Below are 20864 nucleotides of genomic sequence, written 5' to 3'. Positions count from 1 at the left end.
ACAGTTTTGAGTATTTTAATAGAAGCAAGCGCAAATTGATTTAAATTAATCTCTGAATATAGTGGAGAGCCAGCAGAGTAATTAACTATGTTATTTATTAATTACTATAACTATACCAACTGTCCTTTCTCTTCATCTCTCCAATAAAAACAACTCACTGCTAATCCACTGCAGCTGCAGAAACTTCTATGAAATGTTAGTTAAGGTAATAAAATAGCCCCAGTTTTAGGTATGGAGGATCCATTACTGCCCTTGAATCATTTATGTCAGATTATAATCTTCAGTGAAGAATTTGATGTTATTTCGAAAATCCAATACCTCACGGGCATATGCTAGCACACAAAAACATTTTTTAAAAATTACACAGCAATATAATCTGAATAGGAAATTGATCACTGAACAAGATAAATCTGCATGAAGGAGAATGACTGGAAATATGGGATAGAGGTGGGTGGGTAGAATGCAGTGAGCAGTATCAGAAAAATGAACAAATAAACAGGAAAGGAGGAAGGATCCTTTTCAACTAAAGATTTCTTTCAGTATCTGCTGTAACTTTCTTTTTATCTACCACTAGTTCTCTCTATTGCAGTCAATAACCTGAATGGGCATAAAATAGATTTTTCTCATGGTTTGGATCAACACAGGATATAAACCACAACTGAAACACATTTCCACGTGCTAAACTCAGCAATAATGATTGTAATCCAATTGCCTATATATAGCATACTTTGGCAATTGAGGTGGGAGGCACGGGGAATACAGAGCAAGAAGGAAGGTAAGAACACGTTGGTTCAGATTACTGCCTTCCAAATCTACTTTTGTTTTGCTGGTGTATTGTTAAATCCTTTTTGTGCTTCATAGGAAGCTACACATTTTGAAGACAGTTAGTCATAACAACTACTTTATTTTGTTTTTGGATTAAAACGCCTATGATTTGCACACCCTGACACCTGCTGATTTCATGCCCTGCCTTTTCCCATCAAAGCCTCTTCTCGGCTCTCCACACAAGGAAATCTCATTTATCAAAATTCTGTTAGCGTAAGGGGAAGGGCTATGCTGAGCTGAGCCGTAGCCTTCATTAAACATGCAGAACATAAACTGCTGACACTAAGCACAGTCAACTTGCAGCATGGCAGAGAAGGGGGGAAGAAAAAAAGGAAAAAAAAAGAGTAATGAGACAGAAGGAATGATGTGATGGTGAAATAGGAATAAAAGTCACGGTTTTGCAAAGCATTTAAGTCATACTGGAGTCAGTGAGATTTAATCACAGATCTGAAGTTAAGCATGTGCTTAACTTTGCCAAACAGAAATAGATCACTAAATTATGAATGGAACGATCTATTTCTGTTCCCAGGGACACGGACACTTTGTTCTCCAGACCAGTCCCTCAGGGAATGAAAAAGGTGAGGGGAAAAAATGATAACAAAATGGGAGAAAACAATCCCTTCTTCAATTCAAAATACTGGTCTGGATAAAGGAACTGTATGTTATATTTAACAGGATTAAAAAGGTTGGTACCTATCATTTAGGTTCCAGGAGATAAAAAATAGTAAGTGCCATTATGGTCATCAATTTCAACGTGGTACCAAAGACCAGGGCTCTGAATAAAAGAAAAATTTGTAAATTTGGAAGAAGCAAGCATGAGAACAGGAATGCATTAAAAACCAGAATTAGGGCTGAGGACGAACAAAGTGGCTTTCTGAATTTTCACTTCACGTACTGTTCTTCATATTTTTCCTCCCTTTAATTCTCAAAGATAGCTGTGTAATGCTGCTTACAATAGAAACTTGAATTTAATAGGCACAAAGCAGGTGTGTAGCATTTTCCTCTGATCACAAGGAACAAGCACTTAGCTGTAAGAGATCCACAATGAGTCACTGCAGGGAGGAATCAAATGCATCACAGGTACATGCAAGCCTTTTTTATTATTATTCTACCAACTGAAAATGCATTATAACATACAGCCCTAGGAGAAAAAAAATCAATTTCAAACTACCTAGTCCTATAAAAATATATAATTTACAAATCATATATGCCTGCATTTACACAGTTCAAGGAGAACTAAGGCGGATGCAAGGCAGGAGGATGGGGCAGGAGATAGGTGGAGAGGGATGTCAACATTTCCTCTGTAAGCTTTTGCTGGTATTTATAAATAAGATAATAATTCCAAGTTGAAATTGTCTCAGTACTAAAATGAATAACTTACCATCAAGTTTCAAACAGCAGCTAGAAGTTATTTTACTATTTTAGATATTATCTAAAAAATAATATAATATCAACATTTTCTGATACTTTCACAGCACTTAAAACACTTCTTCAAAGTTAATCTGAAATTAAAGTACCTTAAAATTAATGGCTGGATTTTCCCACCCTTTTCCATTCTGAATGTCATCATATTCCAGAGAGAAAGAATTTAGCTCTGATCAACAACTAACTCTTAGCATAGTATTAACTTTTCTTCCCTCTTCCAGGGTTCTGTGTATATGCAGCTTTAACAGGAGAGCAGAAAGCAGACACACTTGTGGAAATACACAAGTGGCATACACCTTGACCATTCCTCAAAAGTGATTTCTGTAATTAAAAAAAAAAAAAATACTGTATACATTTAACAGAAATCAATATCTGCTTTTATGTCAAAAAAATGTTGTTTTTCTTGAGGTCATCTATGAACTAGAACAGGACAGTCCGACTGTTCTATCTTATCTTTCAACTTGTAAACAATGTGGTACTATCACCAGCTTTTTTAGCTTTTATTCTGGTCAACAAGGCGCTGCAGCCTGCCATATAGAGCTGCACACCACATGGCACCATTCAACAGTGTATCTGGGTCAGCTTGCATTTTTAATGTGCTCCATTAGCTTTCCCTTGCTCACTGTATCAAGTTTGAACTTCTCCTTCTCACTTTTCAAACCTCTCTATAACTAAGCCAGACAACACACAGGATCCTAACAGTATTGTGATCACCTTCAACACTTGCTCCACCAAAGACTGAAGTTCTAATCCTATTTCCTGAATTCCATGTTGTTTCCAAACCCAGCATCCCCTCAACTTCTCCTTCAGGATCCTTTTCCACAACACTGCCAGTAAAAAAAAAAAAAAAAAAAAAAAAAAAAAGAGGTTACCTAAATAAAAAACCCCAATGCTTTACCCAACATAATTCCTTCCCTCAGTACTGCTTGGGGAATCTTAACCATTTTGACCTTGGCAGCATTCTGCACACACCATGGCTAAACAAACCTACAAGTTAATAAGCATATAAACAGCCTACATACCTACATTACTGTAAAGCTTTGCAGAATCCTACGTGCTATAATGGTATTTAGTTACTTCGGTGCAACAAAAACCAGTGCCACATGATTCACTTCATTACTTTCCTTCATAAACAGCAATTAACTCACTTCTTAAAATACATTTATTAATTTTTAAATTAGCATGTAGTCTAACTGCTCCTCCCACAGATGATTTTAAGGTGTACATCCCTCCATCAGAGCACAGCCCTTGCCCATGGACTGAAGTTGTAAAACCACCCTTGATATAGATTACATGTACAAGGTAATCAGTCCATCAGTTCTGACACAAGGAATAGCACCGTGAGGAAGTTTCGCAGGAGGCTCAGGGAGATTCAAACAGACCTTGATAAGTGGGGGGTGGAACTGGATGATAGAATGAAAACAGACAGTCACATTAAATTGAGCGGTACAAATAATGCTTATTTTGCTTCAGATTAAAATGGTAAGGCAAGTTTTAGTAAAGAGACTGTAAATTCGTCTGCTGTCTATCTCATGCAGTAGCAAGGATTTAGTAGTGAAATCATAAAACACACAGAATGATTGTTACACTAGAAATCTGTCACAATAGTCACATGTGTATAGTATAAAACCATATAAAACATTGCAACAGTATGAAAATCATGCCAATATGATCTGTAATCATGATCCTCCTATATAAAAAACATGAAAACACTGTATAATTAACTGTTCACCAAGAAAATCAAAGGAATGACCTAGAAAAACAAGATTTCCCAGTGTCATCCTAATCTAATAAAATTATCTGTCAATATCCCAATTCACTAGAAAACCCTGTCTCACAAGAAGAAATTCTTAAAAAGCAAACTAAAATAATTGAATCTTCAAAGTTAAAAAATTATGTCTTCTGTAAAAGAAATATATGTTCAGAAAAAAGCCAAGGATTCTGCATTATTGTCATTGTTTTTTCCTCTTGGAATCTGCAACACGTCAACAGCACTTTTCCCAGCAAAGCACAGCTCTGAACACACCTGTCCTTGTCTCTGGGAAAAAAAAACAGGGAAAATGAAAACCTAAATCACATCTGTCTACCCAACAACTTTCTCATGCTCCTCTCTGCAATTCCTATTCCTCAAACCTAGCATTAGTTTTAACACGCCAATTCTGAAATCAGGGGAAGCAGCCACGTAGCATAAATCTGATTTTTTTTCTATATCCATATTTCATGCTGCTAAAAAAGTATGCTTTAAAAAAAAAAAAAAAAGCAAACACATTGACAGTAGCTTTATTTAAAAAAAGAAAATACTTGTGGGGTTTTTGTTGTTTTAAGTTCCAATCTGAATGGGAGCATGCTTTCTGTAGCAAGGTGGCGTTGGTTGCTGGAGGGCATGGTTCTGGTCTCACCAGTTGTACAGTCAGGTAGAATTTAAAGAAGAAAAAGAAATCTGGTCTGACTCGCTCACTTCATCAAGGAGGAACAGCAAATTATTTGCAAATATTCTGAAATGCTCTCTTCCCACCCTTAAATAAAGAGACCACCTGCCTCAACATTTATTTAAAATGTGGAGGTATTTACAAGCAAACTTTGTGTTCTGATTTTTAGATGACTTGGTAAATCTGATACTCCCTCCAAGTTCAAACCAGCAGCGTAAATCAAAGAGGCCACACGGAACTGTAAAGGACCCGCCTGATCAGGCAAGCATCACCCCCGTTTACATGTCAACAGGAGGCAGCTGAGCGAGGGAGGATGCTGAGCAGCACACCCAGCCAGACAGCTCAGGCACACCAGACTCGGGCTGCCTGAGTGCACCCACCAGTTAAAATTTAATGAGTAACAGAAGGAAGACTGAGAAAATAATTTCTTTTTCTCTGGTAGAAACTTAAGTCGCTGCGATGTAAGCGATGCTGACTGGTGTTAAATAGTGGGTTCAAGCCTTTGAGGAGATGTGTATTCCCACCATGAAAGCAGTACCAAATTTTGTATTCTTCTGGCATTTCTATGAAGTTTGGAAAGGGAAAAACCATAGTACAGACTACCTCTTCATAAAAGCAGCAAGGGGAAATATGGATTGCTGCTGCTGCTGCTGGTGCCACCACAAAAGCTTGATGGTTCAATGTTGCAGTTCATTTTAATATAGTGGCAATCTAAATGGGCATAGGACCACCCAAAGAGGGATACTTATCAATCAGAAAAGCAAAATTAGTCACTAAGTCTTTACTGTGAGGGTTGTGAGGCACTGGAACAGGTTGCCCAAAAAGACTGTGGATACCCCATTCCTGGAGGTGTTCAAAGCCAGCTTGGATGGAGCTCTAAGCAGCCTCATGCAATTGAAAGGTATTCCTGTCCATGACAGAGGGGTTCAAACTAGATGATCTTTAAAGCTCCTTCCAACCCAAACCACTCCATGATTTTTACTTACAGATGTCACTTGAGCAAATACCTAACAGTTGCTTTGAACTGCATACACATCTTCTGAAACCTCCACAATGGTACTCTCAGAAAGGCAATGGAACCTTTAAATTCATGTCAAAATCCAAAATGTGGCCACATCCACACCTTGATAACCTAAACGGTGCAGTGCTGGAGAGGAAGGCCGTTCATCACATTTATGTATGTCCAAAATACAGATGATATAGGAAGAAAGACAGCAGTTCACATTTTCTTAGCACTAATCCCAGCTGGTTGCAGGGCACGGGGCCAGCCACAGGCCAACGATGTTCAAGGGTGCTGAGGAAGGCACGTTTACCATCTGTGCTCACTCCAGCTTGCCACAGAGTGCTTGGGAGCTTTGTAAAATAAATGTTACCACATACCCATGTAAACTGCCTAAGCCTAACCCTGAGGCCATCAGTATTTATTCTGCAAGCACCATGAGATGCTTCATGCTGAAAAGGAACATTAAACATGTATTTATGGCTAGCTTGGATCACTGGCAGAAAAAAAGGAAATATCCAAGAAAGCCTGACATGCTGTACACACACAGGGACATTGCCACAGGAGACACGTCCTCACAAAAGCCTCACCTTGCCTTGTCTTTCTTGAGACTACAGGAGTGTGGGGACAGGGCACAAGGAGGAGAGAACCAACTCTTATTACATCATTTATCCAGCTGATCTTGACTTTCTGACAAGTAGGGCTTCTTAGCTAACGTAGCTTTTTTTCTCTTATTCTGTGTATTATTTTGTCTTTTCTTCTTTATGCAGGATTGTTATGAAACTGTCCAGACCCACCTCCACTGCACAAGGAGGCATCACAATCTCCAAGAAGCCTGCACTTTTTTCCATCCTCCCAGAGAGCTTTAAAATCTTCTCCATATGGGAAGTGGGACATAGTTATGAGGAGTGAGGCACCACAAGTGGGTGTTTTTTGGAATCACCCTCCATACTCAAGGTGGTTAGATACACTCCTCTACTGCCTGCAGCACTCAGGACAAAGCTGGACCACAGTTAGGACTGTGTAATGGATGGAGAGGAACTTATGGCCACAAATCTCTTGGTGTGCCTCTTAATTAGTATAAAACTAATTGGGGAAAAAACCCCACAAACCACAGAGGTATTTATTGATACTAAACTTACCAGACAGTATGACCTATTGATTATGAAGATGAAATTTGTAAAACATCATCACAATTTCTCAGTTTTATGTTTTCTTGGACTGTCACAAATACCATAACAGTGATATACACAGGTCGTTCAGAAAGAAACCTGTTCAAGTCACTGCTGCGTAGTCCTAAGTGTTTCAAAACACTTTGATACATCTGTAAGGGGACCCTAAGAATATAAAAAGAGCACCTTGCTTCCTGCTATGATGCCATTCTCTACTCTTGGAAAACACCCAGCACGGAGGGCACTCAGGAGACTTCCGCAACCCCAAAACACAACTTTAAGAATGAGTCAAACAAAAGAGTTTGGAAAATCCTTTTAGTCATCTGAACACCTCAGGTGAAACAAGTCCACAAAGAAATGAAAAACAGAACTGGGGAAACATGCAATCCTAACTCTCCTATGAGCAGCAAAACAGAATTTACTGGAGGTTAATATGAGTATCTATTTTTTCTAAGCTAAAACAAACCCCAAAACTTATTTACAACTCCCAGGTTCCTATCTAAGTCAACAGTGCAAAGACAAATGTAAATGAGGACTCATTTCTCTGTATTTTCCCATATACTAAGCACACACAGACAATCCAAGTGTCAACACATCAAGACAGAGATAATTCTGACCCTTGAAAACATTCTCTTCTGAAAAGGATTAATTGGCTTTAAAACAATTTAGTTTGGCTTTGAAGATGTAACTGTTATTAGCAACCACCAGATGGCAGGAGCAAAGGCTGCTTACAGTCTTCAACAAAAGAAAGCTGCCTTAAACAAGGCAAGCATTAGAAGAGAACAATTTTTATGTCTACTTTTTCTTCTCTTTCAACTAGTTATTTTAATTTTCTTCCCAAGTAGTATTATTTTATTGCAATCAAGCTAATACATTAAAAAAAAAAAAAAAAGAAAAATATCTCTTGAGAACATGTCTCTCAATTTTATCTCATGCCATCTCCATCTCATAGCTCAAGGGTTCAGTTACAGATATTGCAAGAACAACAGTTTCTTTCTAGGTTTGCACAGTCATAAATCACAGTCAGCCACCAAATGTATTCCCTTTGATGTCCTATGCTTCAAACCAGGAAGCTGACACATAGCTACATTGCGTAGCTCAATTTACCCTTGGGATTTGAACTTCTGCTATCTGGGATATGAAAATAAGTTGACTACGGAAGATGCACCATGATGTGCTGATTGTTTCAATAATACAGCATCTACAAGGTGGAGAAAAGCAAAACTCCTCCCCTAAAACTATGAACCTCCCCACTCTGCCCAGCACTCCCTCACCAAAGCAACCCAAAAAACACCTTAATAAACTGGAGTAAAACTAATATGTTTGGGAGGAAAAATATTTTAGTCCTGAGCACATTTGATTCTTAAAACATGTATCCTGTATCAGAGAAAGAACACTTTAAAAATGCAATCCAGCAGCACATACTTTAAAAGACTTAGGAATAGACTCTCTAAACAACTTCCAGAGTTACTAAATTATGGAGACAAGGTCATCACTTTATGTTGTGTCATAAAACAAAAATACAGCTATTTTCACGAACAATGCTGGAAGCTCCACCATACAGACACATCCAGATCAGAAATACCACCCTTGCTGTATTTCTTTGATAGAGCTGTCTCTCCATTATGCTGATTTCTCGATCAAAGAGAAAGCTTTACTCCTGTATTTGTCTTCTGCAAAGGAAACACAAAATCACTCCTACAGTGAATACATCCATTGGGAATGAGATTCTTTTTCCGCAACCCCAGCAGCACACGGTCCCAGAAAAGAACAGGTGAAGCTTGCTCCTACTTCAAACCAGCTTGAGATGCAGTTGTGTGGTCAATTCTGCCTCTGTACATTAGCAAACATGCCACTTGCAAAATATGAAAGGCTTTCTTCCCTGCCCCATTTTTAAATGTCACCTGCACATCACTAATCCAGTTGCCATTTATTTCCATACGTCAAATTACAATCTTAACTTGTGCAAAGAAACATAATAGTAATGATTAAGCCAATTACATCACAACACAGCTTAAAATGACACACAATGGAAGGATTAAAGCTCACTACCAAATAAGAGAGTCCTGTTCTTGGTGGAGCTCCCCCACTGTGGGAACAGAAGTATCTCTTTTCCTGTTGCCCAAACTTTTGAGCCTTCTGACATGTAGCTGCTGGACTGCCATTAACCAACTTATTTCTATTAATGCAGCACTAAGCTGGGATCACTGCACCTCAGCATTAGCTGCGGAGGGCGGGCTCTGTGGCCAGCACTGCCAACACAGCTGATGGCACTCCACAGGTCCACAGACAGGCTGGGACATGCGCACAAGGTGATCTCACCAGGCTTAACTGAATGAAGCCTCCCCTACCCTACATTATTTGGGTCAGGTGGATGCTGACAGTAAAAGCCTTAAGGAAAGGGAGGGAGAGTGAACTGAGCACAGATATTTAAAAAGTCGGGCATCCTGTTCTAGATAGGGATATCAGACACCATTTGCAGCCTGTATGAAGCGCGTGCTACTGCATTTGACACTGTAATTCCAACTGATGCCAATATGCAGCTCCTACAACAATAAAATGAGGGTTAAATCTTTACATAATAACCAACCTTTCAGACTAAGATTTTCAATTCTACCTCAGGGATAAAAAGGTTCTAATGGAAATTGAGCATCTGAATCTCTTAGGACGATTTAAAAAACTCCCACACTCCTATTTTTATTTGTTCATTGCCTTGGTCTTTAAATGAGCATCATTCAAAAAGGGTAATTTTACCTTTTACTTCTGCCCTGGGCACCTCATTTTTTTTTTCTCTTTCTTTTCGTTTCTTTGTATTTCTCCTGTTTTCTCTGCCATCTGCAAACACTGGTCCCATCTGCTAAAATATAACTTCCTACTCAGCTAAAATAAACACAAAATAAATTGGTACTTTTAGTATTTTACACATCATCATTAGGCTTTATAGGATTAATGGGACTCAAACAGTTTCCAACTTTGAAATCCATTCCTGTGTGTTGACTGCAGACTTGGGCACATAGCAATCACTCCATCTACTCCATCAATAGAGAAAGAGAGAACTCTTACTCTACGTTATTTTCTTGGCAACTATGGTTTTGAAGGAACTTATTATATGTTTATCCTCATCAGAATTTGAACAAATCAGGCATGACTATTAAGCCTGTCCCAGATCACCTATCAGCTGTTTATGATTTGCTACATGGTCATTCCCCCTACATCTCTCCACGCGTAACCGTACATGTATCACAACCCCTCTAAATAACGAAACAAAAGAACCAGTCAAAACCTGGAAGGTTTTTTTTCTTTAAAAACAAACACACATTCAAGCACACACACAAATAAATGTGTAAATTAAACTGAACACCATGTGTACCATCTTTGAAAGAGCTGTTACAGCACACCAATAGCTTCCTCCTTCTGTAAAATTAGTTGCACAGAAAGCTGAATGGGTTTACTTCCTTCTATTCAACCAAAACAAATCTTTGGACAGCAATGCAATCAAATCTGTACATATTTATACTTATCAAACAACAACTTTTTTTTTTAAACTGATTGAAAATGTGCTTAGATTTTCATGGCCTTTTAAACAGCACTGGTCTCACATATGCAGAAAATGAAAACAAGAAGTTCATATTAAAATGTAATTTTTACTCTAATAAATGCCTTATGTCCTACATTTGTTTGGGGAAGACTGTTTACTTATTAAAAAGTTGAGGAGGAGAAAACATTTCTAAGGACTACTATTAATGGTTCGCAATTTGCACCTGTTCCATGCCTAAGGAATAAAGACAGGATTTGGTACTTCAAGGTGCCCTTTCCCTGGGTATTTTGACAGTATGACACAATTCCTTTTGTTTTCATTTTATTTTCTAAAATAAGAATTATTTTGTCTAAATCAATATGCATAACTTGTATCAAAAGCATCATGTAGCTGATTTCTACAAACATGAGGATGATGACCATCATCCAAGACTCAGCCATTCAAGGGGCACATTACATCAGCCAGATCTTCACTTTGCCAATGATAACTACACCAAAGCTGAACAATGTTCTGGTGTCTCATTCAGAACCTTTTCCTGGGAAACAGTCCCATTTGCTGCCAGTGTGCATATTTACCATGAGACTGACATCACGGAGAATTTAAGAATAACAAATGACATTGTACATTCTTTTAGTAGTCTACAAATATCTTTTTTTTTAAAGACACTATTCTTGTATGTATCTACAGGCAACACAGCCTGTCAACAGCCTAAAACTAAGTGGCATCTAAGGATAGGTGGAATGGATGCAGTCAAAAGAAGAGTCATCCCCTGCAGCAAACTGTGCTTCTGCTCCTGCATACAGAGGGGCCTTACAATGTTTCAAGCGGAGACATATTCTACACCCAAACATGAAAAAGATAGCTCCCCTCAACAGTCTACAATAGCCCTGGAGGAAAATTCAGGCTAAAAGCAGGTACCAAGGAAAGCACTGCATGGTACAAATTTTTAACTTTACATCCTTCTCAACTGCGTTATCTGGCCAACTGTGTTATCCTATCAATTTACTTCCTAATTTATAAAATTAACTTTTTTTCATTTAAAAATTTTTGCTTATACACATTCTCTGTTGGCACACAAACTCATCTGTTAATGTAACAGAGATACTGGCATTTATTTGTCATTGAGACAGACGGTAAAGAAAGCACCCCTTAAGGGAGAGAAGGGAAGAAAATGCTTTTGCAGCATCTCTAAATAGACAGCAAAAATAAATTCTGGGATTAACAAGTTTTGGATGATACATTTAGCTTTCTTTTTGATTGATAAAAAGTACATGATATTCCTAGACACAGACAGTTCACTACATAACATAAAGCTACTTCTATAAGAGAGTTTAAAAGATCCTGATAGTGCTGAAGATGAATCTTAGGAAAAAAGATGCTGGGACTCTGGACATTGATGGTCAGAGCTGGTAACAAACTGATTCCATTTTGTAAAACAGAAGCTTAGCAACAGAAAACTCTTAAACGTTTTTGTAATAAAAAGGAGTTTCAAAGGATGTCCATCAGGATGACAAGACATAAAAACACCTTGTAAATCTAGCCATGAAAAAAACTCAGAAGCCTCCTCCACAGTGCTTTTTTTTAGCTCTGAGAGTGACTGGCGACAATAATCATCAGTAATATTTCTTTTTACCCACCTAGTCTGAAGGATTATGGAGATGAGCTCACAAGAGCTGACCCTCCAGGTTTATTAAATATTCAATGAATATTCTGTATGCTTGCTGGGTATTAAATAAAAATCAGAAAATACTGCAAACTACCATACATTATATACTTCAAATAATACCAGAGTAGCTCTGTTTGTTTTCTAATAATTTATTGAAATCACTTTATCACATATCAATATAAAAATGTACAATATAGACACAATGTAAATTCTGGCATCATGAATATTTATGTACTTTTAAAGCTTTTTTTTCCCCCTGCTGGTTAATTTTGCTTATTGTATTCCAAATAAACCTGGAGAACTTATTTAATATTTTCTTGCTTTTCCTTTTTAACTTAATAGTAACAGCACTGCTATTTTTCCACCTGCAGTAACATCACAGCATATGGGCCTTTAGCAGCAGGAAACTCTTCACTGTCATGATTTAGCCTACTGTTCCTACAATCTCTTTTTTCCCTTCCCCATGCACTCTTCCTGGCTTTATGGTTATAGCCTACACACAATCTGCCCTCATTAAAATCATCTGCTATCAGTGCTCATTTAAAACAGTGGTCATCATCACAATGCTCACTGGCCAAAGAAACATGAGCACTAGGTAGGACACAGCCCATCCACGTAGTTGGGCAGGTCTGAAGTCATCTCTCCAACACACACTATTGCCCGCCACATGCTGATCTACAATTGAACACAGGGTGATGCAGCTCTTCAATGCACTACTTTCTACTCGAGATGCTCTGTGAAAAACGGCCTGAACAAAGTGGCTTACTCAGTAGACTGCCAAGCAGACAAGTACAATTTCTGAGTTGCCAATCTATGGAACAAGAACAAATTCAGCATTTGGACAAGTCCAATCTTAAAAACTGCTGCTAAGCTGACATTACGTATTTGCACGTGGGTTTCTGCAAGTAAAACTTGCTCACAGGTTTTATACCAAGAAAAGGATTAAGACAGCCCGTGTGCCATTCTCAGATTACCACACACAAGGGGAAGTTTCTGAATTGATGGATGCAAGTCACAGAATCCTCGATTCTCAGGTTGAAAATTGTAATTTTCTGTGGCATCACATCCAAAAATTCATATTGTTGGGACCTATATAACAAACCTGCACCAAACTACACACCTTGTGTCCAAATGTAGCATCCTCGGAGGCCAAGACTTCAACCTGAAATTATAAGGAGAAAGATAATTTCAAATTTAGCCACCACCAAGAACCTCTCTCTCCTGAGCACAGCACCACAGTCCAGGCAAAGAAGAGATCTGTAAATTAAGGTGCCAGTCTGGATCAACCCTAGGAAAACAGCACATGATAGATGTGCTAAAGTAACAGCTGACAACAGAAGTCCTCAAGTGAGGAAACTCTGAGAGCATCCCTCACGACACAAACAAGGTTTCTCCACCTGAATGACAAGGAGTACCTGCCAGCGTCCCAGAATTTACTGTACTACGGCTGGAATATTTTTCTCCATAAAGAGTTATGACTACACCAAAAAGCTGCCTGAGTGCACAACCAGAATGATCTGCCATGCTAAGTCCCTGCAAAAAAAAAAAAAACAAAACAAAACAAAACAAAAAAAAAACCTGGAAACCCCTGACCTCTTCCCTTCCATGTTACCTTCTAAGCAGGCTGGGTACTTCTGCACCAGCACCAAGTGGAACAAGGGGAAACTCTGCAGCCAAGGTCTTGGTTGCAGGCTCCTATCCTGTCTTGCACTAGAGAACTCTTTGAAAACTAGAATTTGGGGAACACAAACTCCCAGGCAAAGGCTGAGACCAATTGGCTGAGAGATACAGTGAATGTTTGAAAGTCTGAGAAAAACAAGCTGCCAGGTCATCGAGTGATGCTCCAGATCAAAGCCCTTGCTTTGGCCACACACTGGTGGCCACACTGGTGGCAAAGCCCTTGCTGGTTGCCACACGGCTCTAGAGTTGATATGCACTAAACTGCGTAACAGGACCAGACATAGGAAAGCAGGCACACCTATTTTTCATTAGACTCCTTAAAAATACTTCACACTTCAGCGCCTTTCACCTGAGAATCTTGGTCTTTTATGAATTCTAATTAATGAAGCTTCCCAATACACCAGTGAAGTCAGAAATGTCACCATCTCAATATATAGAGAGAAAAGTGAGGCAGAAAGAGATTGAATAATTTTTTAGTAGTTATGTGCCAAGCCAGGGACACACTCATGGAAAGAATCCCAGATCTCTCCTCTCAGGCTCACAGTTTAACAACTAGGAAATTCTCTGTTTCTCTGATTTACATCCTTTTAGAATGCCTACTGCCACATTATAATTTATACAACTAGTATAACTAATGTATCTAATCTCCAGTTTAACTTAAGAAGACTGAAGGATTTAAAGCAAATCAAGGGGGAAAAAATGAACGTGAAGTTTCACCCTGAAGCATGTTATAATGCCAAAGTTATAAACCCCTGAACAAGAGGGTTTATAATGGAAAGGCTGATAAACTAACAATGATGGCAGCACTTAAATATATTTATGTCACGATCTAGCAACATATGGTATTTCTTCATCTCTAAATTAAAAAAGGGAGGAGAAAAAAGTGGGAGGGAGATAAAGCATTCATAGGAACTAGGAATAAATGAAGAAAATGAACCTGGAGTTACCCAATTGTGACCTGTCCAGGTAATTAGGAATGACAGTAAGAGGTTACAAAATACCATCTCATTCAATAGGAGGTAGGGAAAAAAATCCAAGTAAATAAAATCAATCTAAAATGATATGATACATATTAGCTCCTTATATTAAGCTTCTAATCCTTTAGGCACTTTATAAATATTAAACAATCAGTCCTGGTGAGACTGATAAATATCCATAATATATTTTACAGATGAAGAAACAGACAGAGGGTTAAGTGACTTGCCCAAGGCCAAAAAGAATAATCAGCCATTGGATTGGAAAAAACTGTATGACTGCTTGTCACAATACAGTGCCCTACTCATACACTCAGGTGGTTTCTGAAAAAAGTCATTCCACTATCAGAAGCATCTTAGTTAGGGTTAATGTGGTACATATCTGAAGTGTGAATGCTCATTTTCAATAGGCTTGCTGTTTTGGTACAGCATCCAGTTACCACCACTAGACAGACCCCAAAAGCTTTTTCAAACTTACTCAGTTTTCTCCGTCCAGTGTTATGTAGTCACATATCCCAGATGCTATCTCCAGTCCCATTAATCATAGAGTCATAAAGGTCAGAAAAGAGCTCCAAGATCTTCAAGTCCAACCTTTGATGGAACACAACCACATCAACCAGACCACAGCACCAAGTGCCACATCCAGTTGTTTCTTGAAGAATTCCAGGAACAGTGATTCCACCACCTCCCTGAACAGCCCATTCCAATACCTGATCACCTTTTCAGTGAAGAAATTCTTCATGATGTCCAACTTGAACTTCCCCTGGCAGAGCTTGAGGCTATATCCTTCTGTTCTGTCACTTGTTGCCTGAAAGAGGAGGCTGACCCCCACCTGGCTACAGCCTCAGTTGTTCTACCTTTCAGGTAGTTGCAGAGAGTGGATGCTTATTACTGTGCTACATTTGTCTTGTGCAGATTCATCAGGGAAAAAATGGAGTCTTTCTTGTGCCACAGGGTCCTTTTCTCACTTCCTCTTCGAATCCATCAGAGATGCTGATGCCTTGCCAGCCCTAGTACACTCTGTCACTCTTGCCCTGCTGTCCCATTCCTCCTCCCTCTCCTTCCCAAGGGTCACAGCTGGGTGGACACCCCTATTCAGGGCTGCCTGTCCCCCGCCCTGCAGAAGCACAACATGGATGGGATGGCATGGAAAGCCTGCACCAACCCAGCACAGATCGGGCAGAGTTTTAGTTTAGGCTCTGCACTGCACTTCATCTGCAGAGAGGCCACTTCACGTGCCAGGACCCCCACTGCAGAGCACAGGCATATTGGCAGCACCTGGGTTCTGCTCAGGAAGCTCCTGCTCAGGGCCAAGAGAATGCTCACAACAGCCATTATTTAACATGGCACAATGACCAACACATGTGCAAAACTCAATCTTTGTTTCACCAAGAAACTGAGAGGAAGAATAAATTGTGACATCAAAGAGTAAAACAGACGTTTAAGCTAGTTTAACATACTCTTAGTCTCTTTCACTTATAGAAAGATTTTCTTTTATGCTTAAAAACATAAGGCTCACAGAGACCGTAAAATGGCCTGAAGATAGATAACAATTCTAATTAAAAATGTTATTGAACAGGTTTGATAAAGCTGCTTCTACTTTTCCAAGAATGATCACACCATTTCTGTGATAAATAATTGTCCTCATCTTGCAGATGATAAAACCAAACATTCTCTGTATTCGTTGTTACTACTGTGTTTAACAGTGCACTAGTCCATTAGTCATTTCATTTGGGTTCTCACCTCCTTGTATAAAGGACAGTTAAGCTAAGTAAGAGACAAGTAGCTGCTGACACCATGAGATACACAACATAAAGGACTAAAACAAGATGTGAGACTACATGAGGTTTTCCTCATGCTGGGCTTCCAAAAAAAACCCACAAAACCAAAAAAAAGCAAACTGAAAAAAAAAAAAAGCAACAAACAAACCCAAAACAATACCAAGCAAAAAAAAAAAAAAAAAAAAACCAAACCAAAAACCCCAAAATGCATTACAACCTAGGCTGAGTGGACCCCCCTCTAGCGGGAATGCTCATGTACTTCAATCAGCACCCACATCATCCCAGCAAAAAAGAACATTATCTTAAGAATCAGGCAAGTACCATCTTTCTTTTAATCACCTTCAGAATATATCCCTTCCATTCCAATACATTAAAAAAATAAACAAGACATTCATTATTGCTTTAAGATAATCTGATGTTAATTAAGAACTTCACATTATATAGCCATTTGTGGCAGCTAAACATTTTTTATTTTAGTTGGCTGTTCTGAGTGTGTACACATGTAAATATCTTGGGTAGGTGGAGTGTTTTTCTTTTACAGTGAAAAATTCACTCTATCACTAAAAAATGCAGACTTGATTCTTAAATGAAGCACTGTTTGATTTTCATGTACATATTTATATCTGTATCAGATAGAGCAGCTTTCCCCTAGGCACTGCTCTGAATCTTTGCTCCAGTCCACACTTCCTGCTCCTCAAAATACAGTGCTACAGTTGAATGCTGTTTGCCCTGTATTTAATTTCTATGTAAAATCAAATTTTGGTCACTGTTCTTTGGTCAGTTTTTTCCCAGATTATCTGAAGAACCAAACAGCCTTTTTTCTTCTAATTGCACAGTATCCTGCAATTCTGGGCTAGAAGGCTATTGCAACTGGTAAGGGGCAAATGAAGGGGTAGTATTCTAGGGAGTGTGTGTATTAACCATACACTGTGGATCAATGACACAATCAGTGGTTTAAGCAGGAGCATCCCACAGCTGAAGCATGCCTGTCCTGCCTGGGCAGCTGATCCTTCCTACAGCCTGCTCCCCACTGCTGCCCTCAGTCCAAGCGCAGCCTTCCGGGGCTGCCCAGAAGGGGTCCAGAAACCTCCTCAGTGCCTGCCAAGGTCATCTTCCCACCGCCCTGCACAACTTACATGGACTCCAAAAATGGACAGCTATGGCCCAGACCACTACTGCTTATGTAGTATTCTATGATTAAACAGTTGAATAGAACAGCATTTAGTATTTTTTATAAAATGAAAGAATTCATAAATGTCATGTCAGCCAGAAGGACCTAATGAGTAACATGTGGCGTACCCTGAAACAAGATGGGGTGTAGCTTCGAGTCTCTTTTTGTCAGAAGTAATGAAACTTGGTCAGTAATTCTGTTTTGCTTCTCAATAAATGACTCATACAAACCCAGTTCAAGAAAGAATATTGCATCGTGACCAAGAGACTGACAGTAAATTACATACAGTCATTTTTACCTCCCTGTCAAAGAAAAAAGGAGTTGAAACTTAGATAGAATCCTTGAGGTGCAATGCTGAACATGGCCTTTTTGGAACGAAGTTGTACAACCTAGTGATCAGATGACACAAATAATTATTATAATTTGTTCTTCTTCAAAGCCATATTCAGCATTGGTTCAGTCCTCAGCTCACCCCAAGTCCTTCTTGGCTCATCGAGACATTGTTTGAGATAGGATTAGGTGAAACTAAGCAAGAGTCATGAGAAGTGGAAACCATTAAGAGGAGGAATTACAGCCACACTTAATGCCCAGACTGTTATCCAAACAACGGAATATGAAATACCAAGTACACAAGGACAAAATAACTAACTCACAAAAACAAAAGACAGGGGTTAAAAAAGCCCTCTCCATCTTGTCTGGGGGAATCTGAAAATAAGCACTAATAATAATTTCTGATGCATGCTGATTCCCATGTAATACCCTGTTAACATTCATGCTGAGAAGGATCATCGATCTACATTTAACTACCCAGGCAAAAACTTCCAATACAGCACACACTTAACGCTGCTCTGAGACTTGGGCTGGAGCTCCTCGGAGTTCACCCAATGGAGCCACTATTTGCAGCTGGCAGGTGAGGGGGTTACAGCTACTCTGGCAAGGGATGCAGTAGACTGGAGCAGCTCTGATCAAGACAAAATATTTTATATGGGCACTTACAGTTTCTGTGGTTCACACATGAGAATTTGCCCAGCTGGCTGCAAATTTTATAGGCTTTCTATTGTCATTTGTTTGACATTATTATTCTAGGAAAATTATAGCACAGGGCTTCTCTGATACCTAGAGGGTTTTCGCCAACTGCCTGCTTACTAAAAAGGCATGCCTCTGGCTCTTCTAAAATATGCTCAAAACAAAACAAATGTGTAAGTTAATACTTGCATTTTGCAATACTTTTGTTTTCCCTGTTCAGTAACGATCAATCAGTTTAGAAAGAACTCTTTTCCCCATGATAACAAAATCTGAAAAGCATTAGGAAAGACAGGTGCATCCTCTTGAATTACTACTGCCAAATCACCTTCCTGCTGTTGGGGTGCACTACTTGCTCAATCATGCCAAGACAAAACTGCATCAGAGTGTCCAATTCAAACTGCATGGTCTTGTACCCATTTTTGCCCTCTTACGCAGGACTTGGTGGTGACTTTTTCTACTCGTGAGGAGGGAGAAGCTCTGTAGTTCCAACAACTCAGTGGGTCTCATTAGCCCAGGTGCAGAGCAATGCAAATGTAACTCCAATTACTATTTTCACATACCAATCTTGCTGAGCTGCCTATAGGAAATAGCCTGGATAGCACAGAACATTGGTGCAGATACACCCTCATAATCCTTTTGTAGCATAGATTTTCAGCTTTTAAGGTTTTCCCAATCAGCCCACCCACCCACACACCGCCAGTTCTGAACACATCTTTTAAATGAAGGTGACAGGAAGTTAATCCAGTTTTCATTTTTCAAAGTCCTTAGTTTATTTTAAAGATGAATATGGCTATAGTCATTAATATCTTTATGAAATCCAGTTTAACTAGCTTTAACATCTCCTCCCTTTGCCATCCTTTTCAAGTAATTAGGATTCAGTAATTGTGGCAAATAATTGTCCTCATTTGAGCAGGGACAAACCTATGTGACCCACACTAGTTTCTGGCAGTTTTCAAGGATTTACTGAGGGTCTTCACAGCTTTAAATGCACACTGAAGTATGATAATAAACTTTGGTTACTGCAACAACCCTTCCTTCCCTTTTTCCTCTGCTACCTGCCACCAGTTTTGTTTATTTTTAATTGCAATCATGCATGTACTTCAGGCTAGGTTGCAGGTCTGTAGCAGGTGAGTATTGGGCATGTTCCCTGGGCAATCCTTGAATAAATACACCAAAGACACACCTTTGTTATGACCCTGAATCTATGCCTGAAATAAACGTGTGACAGTCACATAGTATAAATCTCATTAACTAAGGATAGATCAGCTGAAATTTCCTCACTTTCTATACAAAGGCTGTTGAGACTACTTAGGGCTTTCAGTTAAGTAAATGCTATTGCCTCACAGTTTGACCTATGTAAAAACTGGAAACCATGAGACCCAGTTCAAGGTAATTATTCATTAAATCTGGCATCCCCTTTTTCTTAGGCTTTCTCTTTCGTTTACTGCTTCTTTGTAGTATCAGTCATTTATCTCTTAGCTCACTGGGTCTAGCAATAATAAAGATCAACGTTCTAATTTTTAAAGCCACAACTTTTAGGTTGAAAAATACAAAATAAGTATCAAAATGATCCCACTTTAAATGACAGAGTAAATTTGTGTGCTACTTTGTGTTAAAAAGATTTGAAAAGATGTTTCAAGAAACTATTCTGCAGATCAAATTGCTTATTAATTCTCCTCATTCTCCTTATTAGCATGTACAGACAACACAGTGGCTCAAGGACACAGCTCACTAAAGCAGCTCTGTTCTTGGTCAGCCATTGTTTAAGATAAAACACAATGATGCATCATATTCTTAAAACCTGGTCAGTGGAACAGTCCTGTCCTGCTCGCATTTTTAAAGTTTTTCTTAAATGTCAGTGCTTTTGGGGAAGCTGATTTACAACAATTAAAAAAAAAAAAAAAAAATCATTCACATCTTCAGCATTGAGTCCAACACACATTGCTGGATTTGCTATTGACCGACCTGCTGGTTTAGTCTTCCTTTGCAAATATTTTGCAAAATCCTGAGAACAAGGTCAATCCCTGAGAAGAAAATATTAGTTAACCAGAAGTAGTAACAATCAGCCTTGTGAGATCTAATACTTACAACAGAATGAGACATATCAGGAGCACCTCAGGAGAAAAAAAAAATGGTGTGCTACGGGGCAATTTCTGTAAAGTCAAGAAATAGAAAAC

The 20864-nt window shown here is 38.9% G+C and overlaps 1 protein-coding gene across 6 annotated transcripts in view; it reads right to left on the bottom strand.

The window, feature by feature from the left end:
* Window positions 1-20864, bottom strand: part of ARID1B (AT-rich interaction domain 1B) — a 326002-nt gene that overhangs the window by 130859 nt on the left and 174279 nt on the right. For 4 of the 6 annotated variants that reach the window (XM_068184669.1, XM_068184668.1, XM_068184670.1 and 1 more), the window contains one exon: window positions 13176-13217. The exons of the other annotated variants lie outside the window; for them this stretch is intronic. In XM_068184669.1, coding sequence (XP_068040770.1) covers window positions 13176-13217 — 42 coding nt within the window. The remainder of the gene's footprint in view (window positions 1-13175; window positions 13218-20864) is intronic. 6 annotated transcript variants of the gene reach the window in all.

The sequence above is a fragment of the Anomalospiza imberbis genome, chromosome 3 (assembly GCF_031753505.1).
Source record: "Anomalospiza imberbis isolate Cuckoo-Finch-1a 21T00152 chromosome 3, ASM3175350v1, whole genome shotgun sequence".
In the NCBI taxonomy this organism is placed as follows: domain Eukaryota; kingdom Metazoa; phylum Chordata; class Aves; order Passeriformes; family Viduidae; genus Anomalospiza; species Anomalospiza imberbis.
Note: the sequence above shows the minus strand (reverse complement) of the source record. Positions and strands in the feature narration are given on the sequence as shown.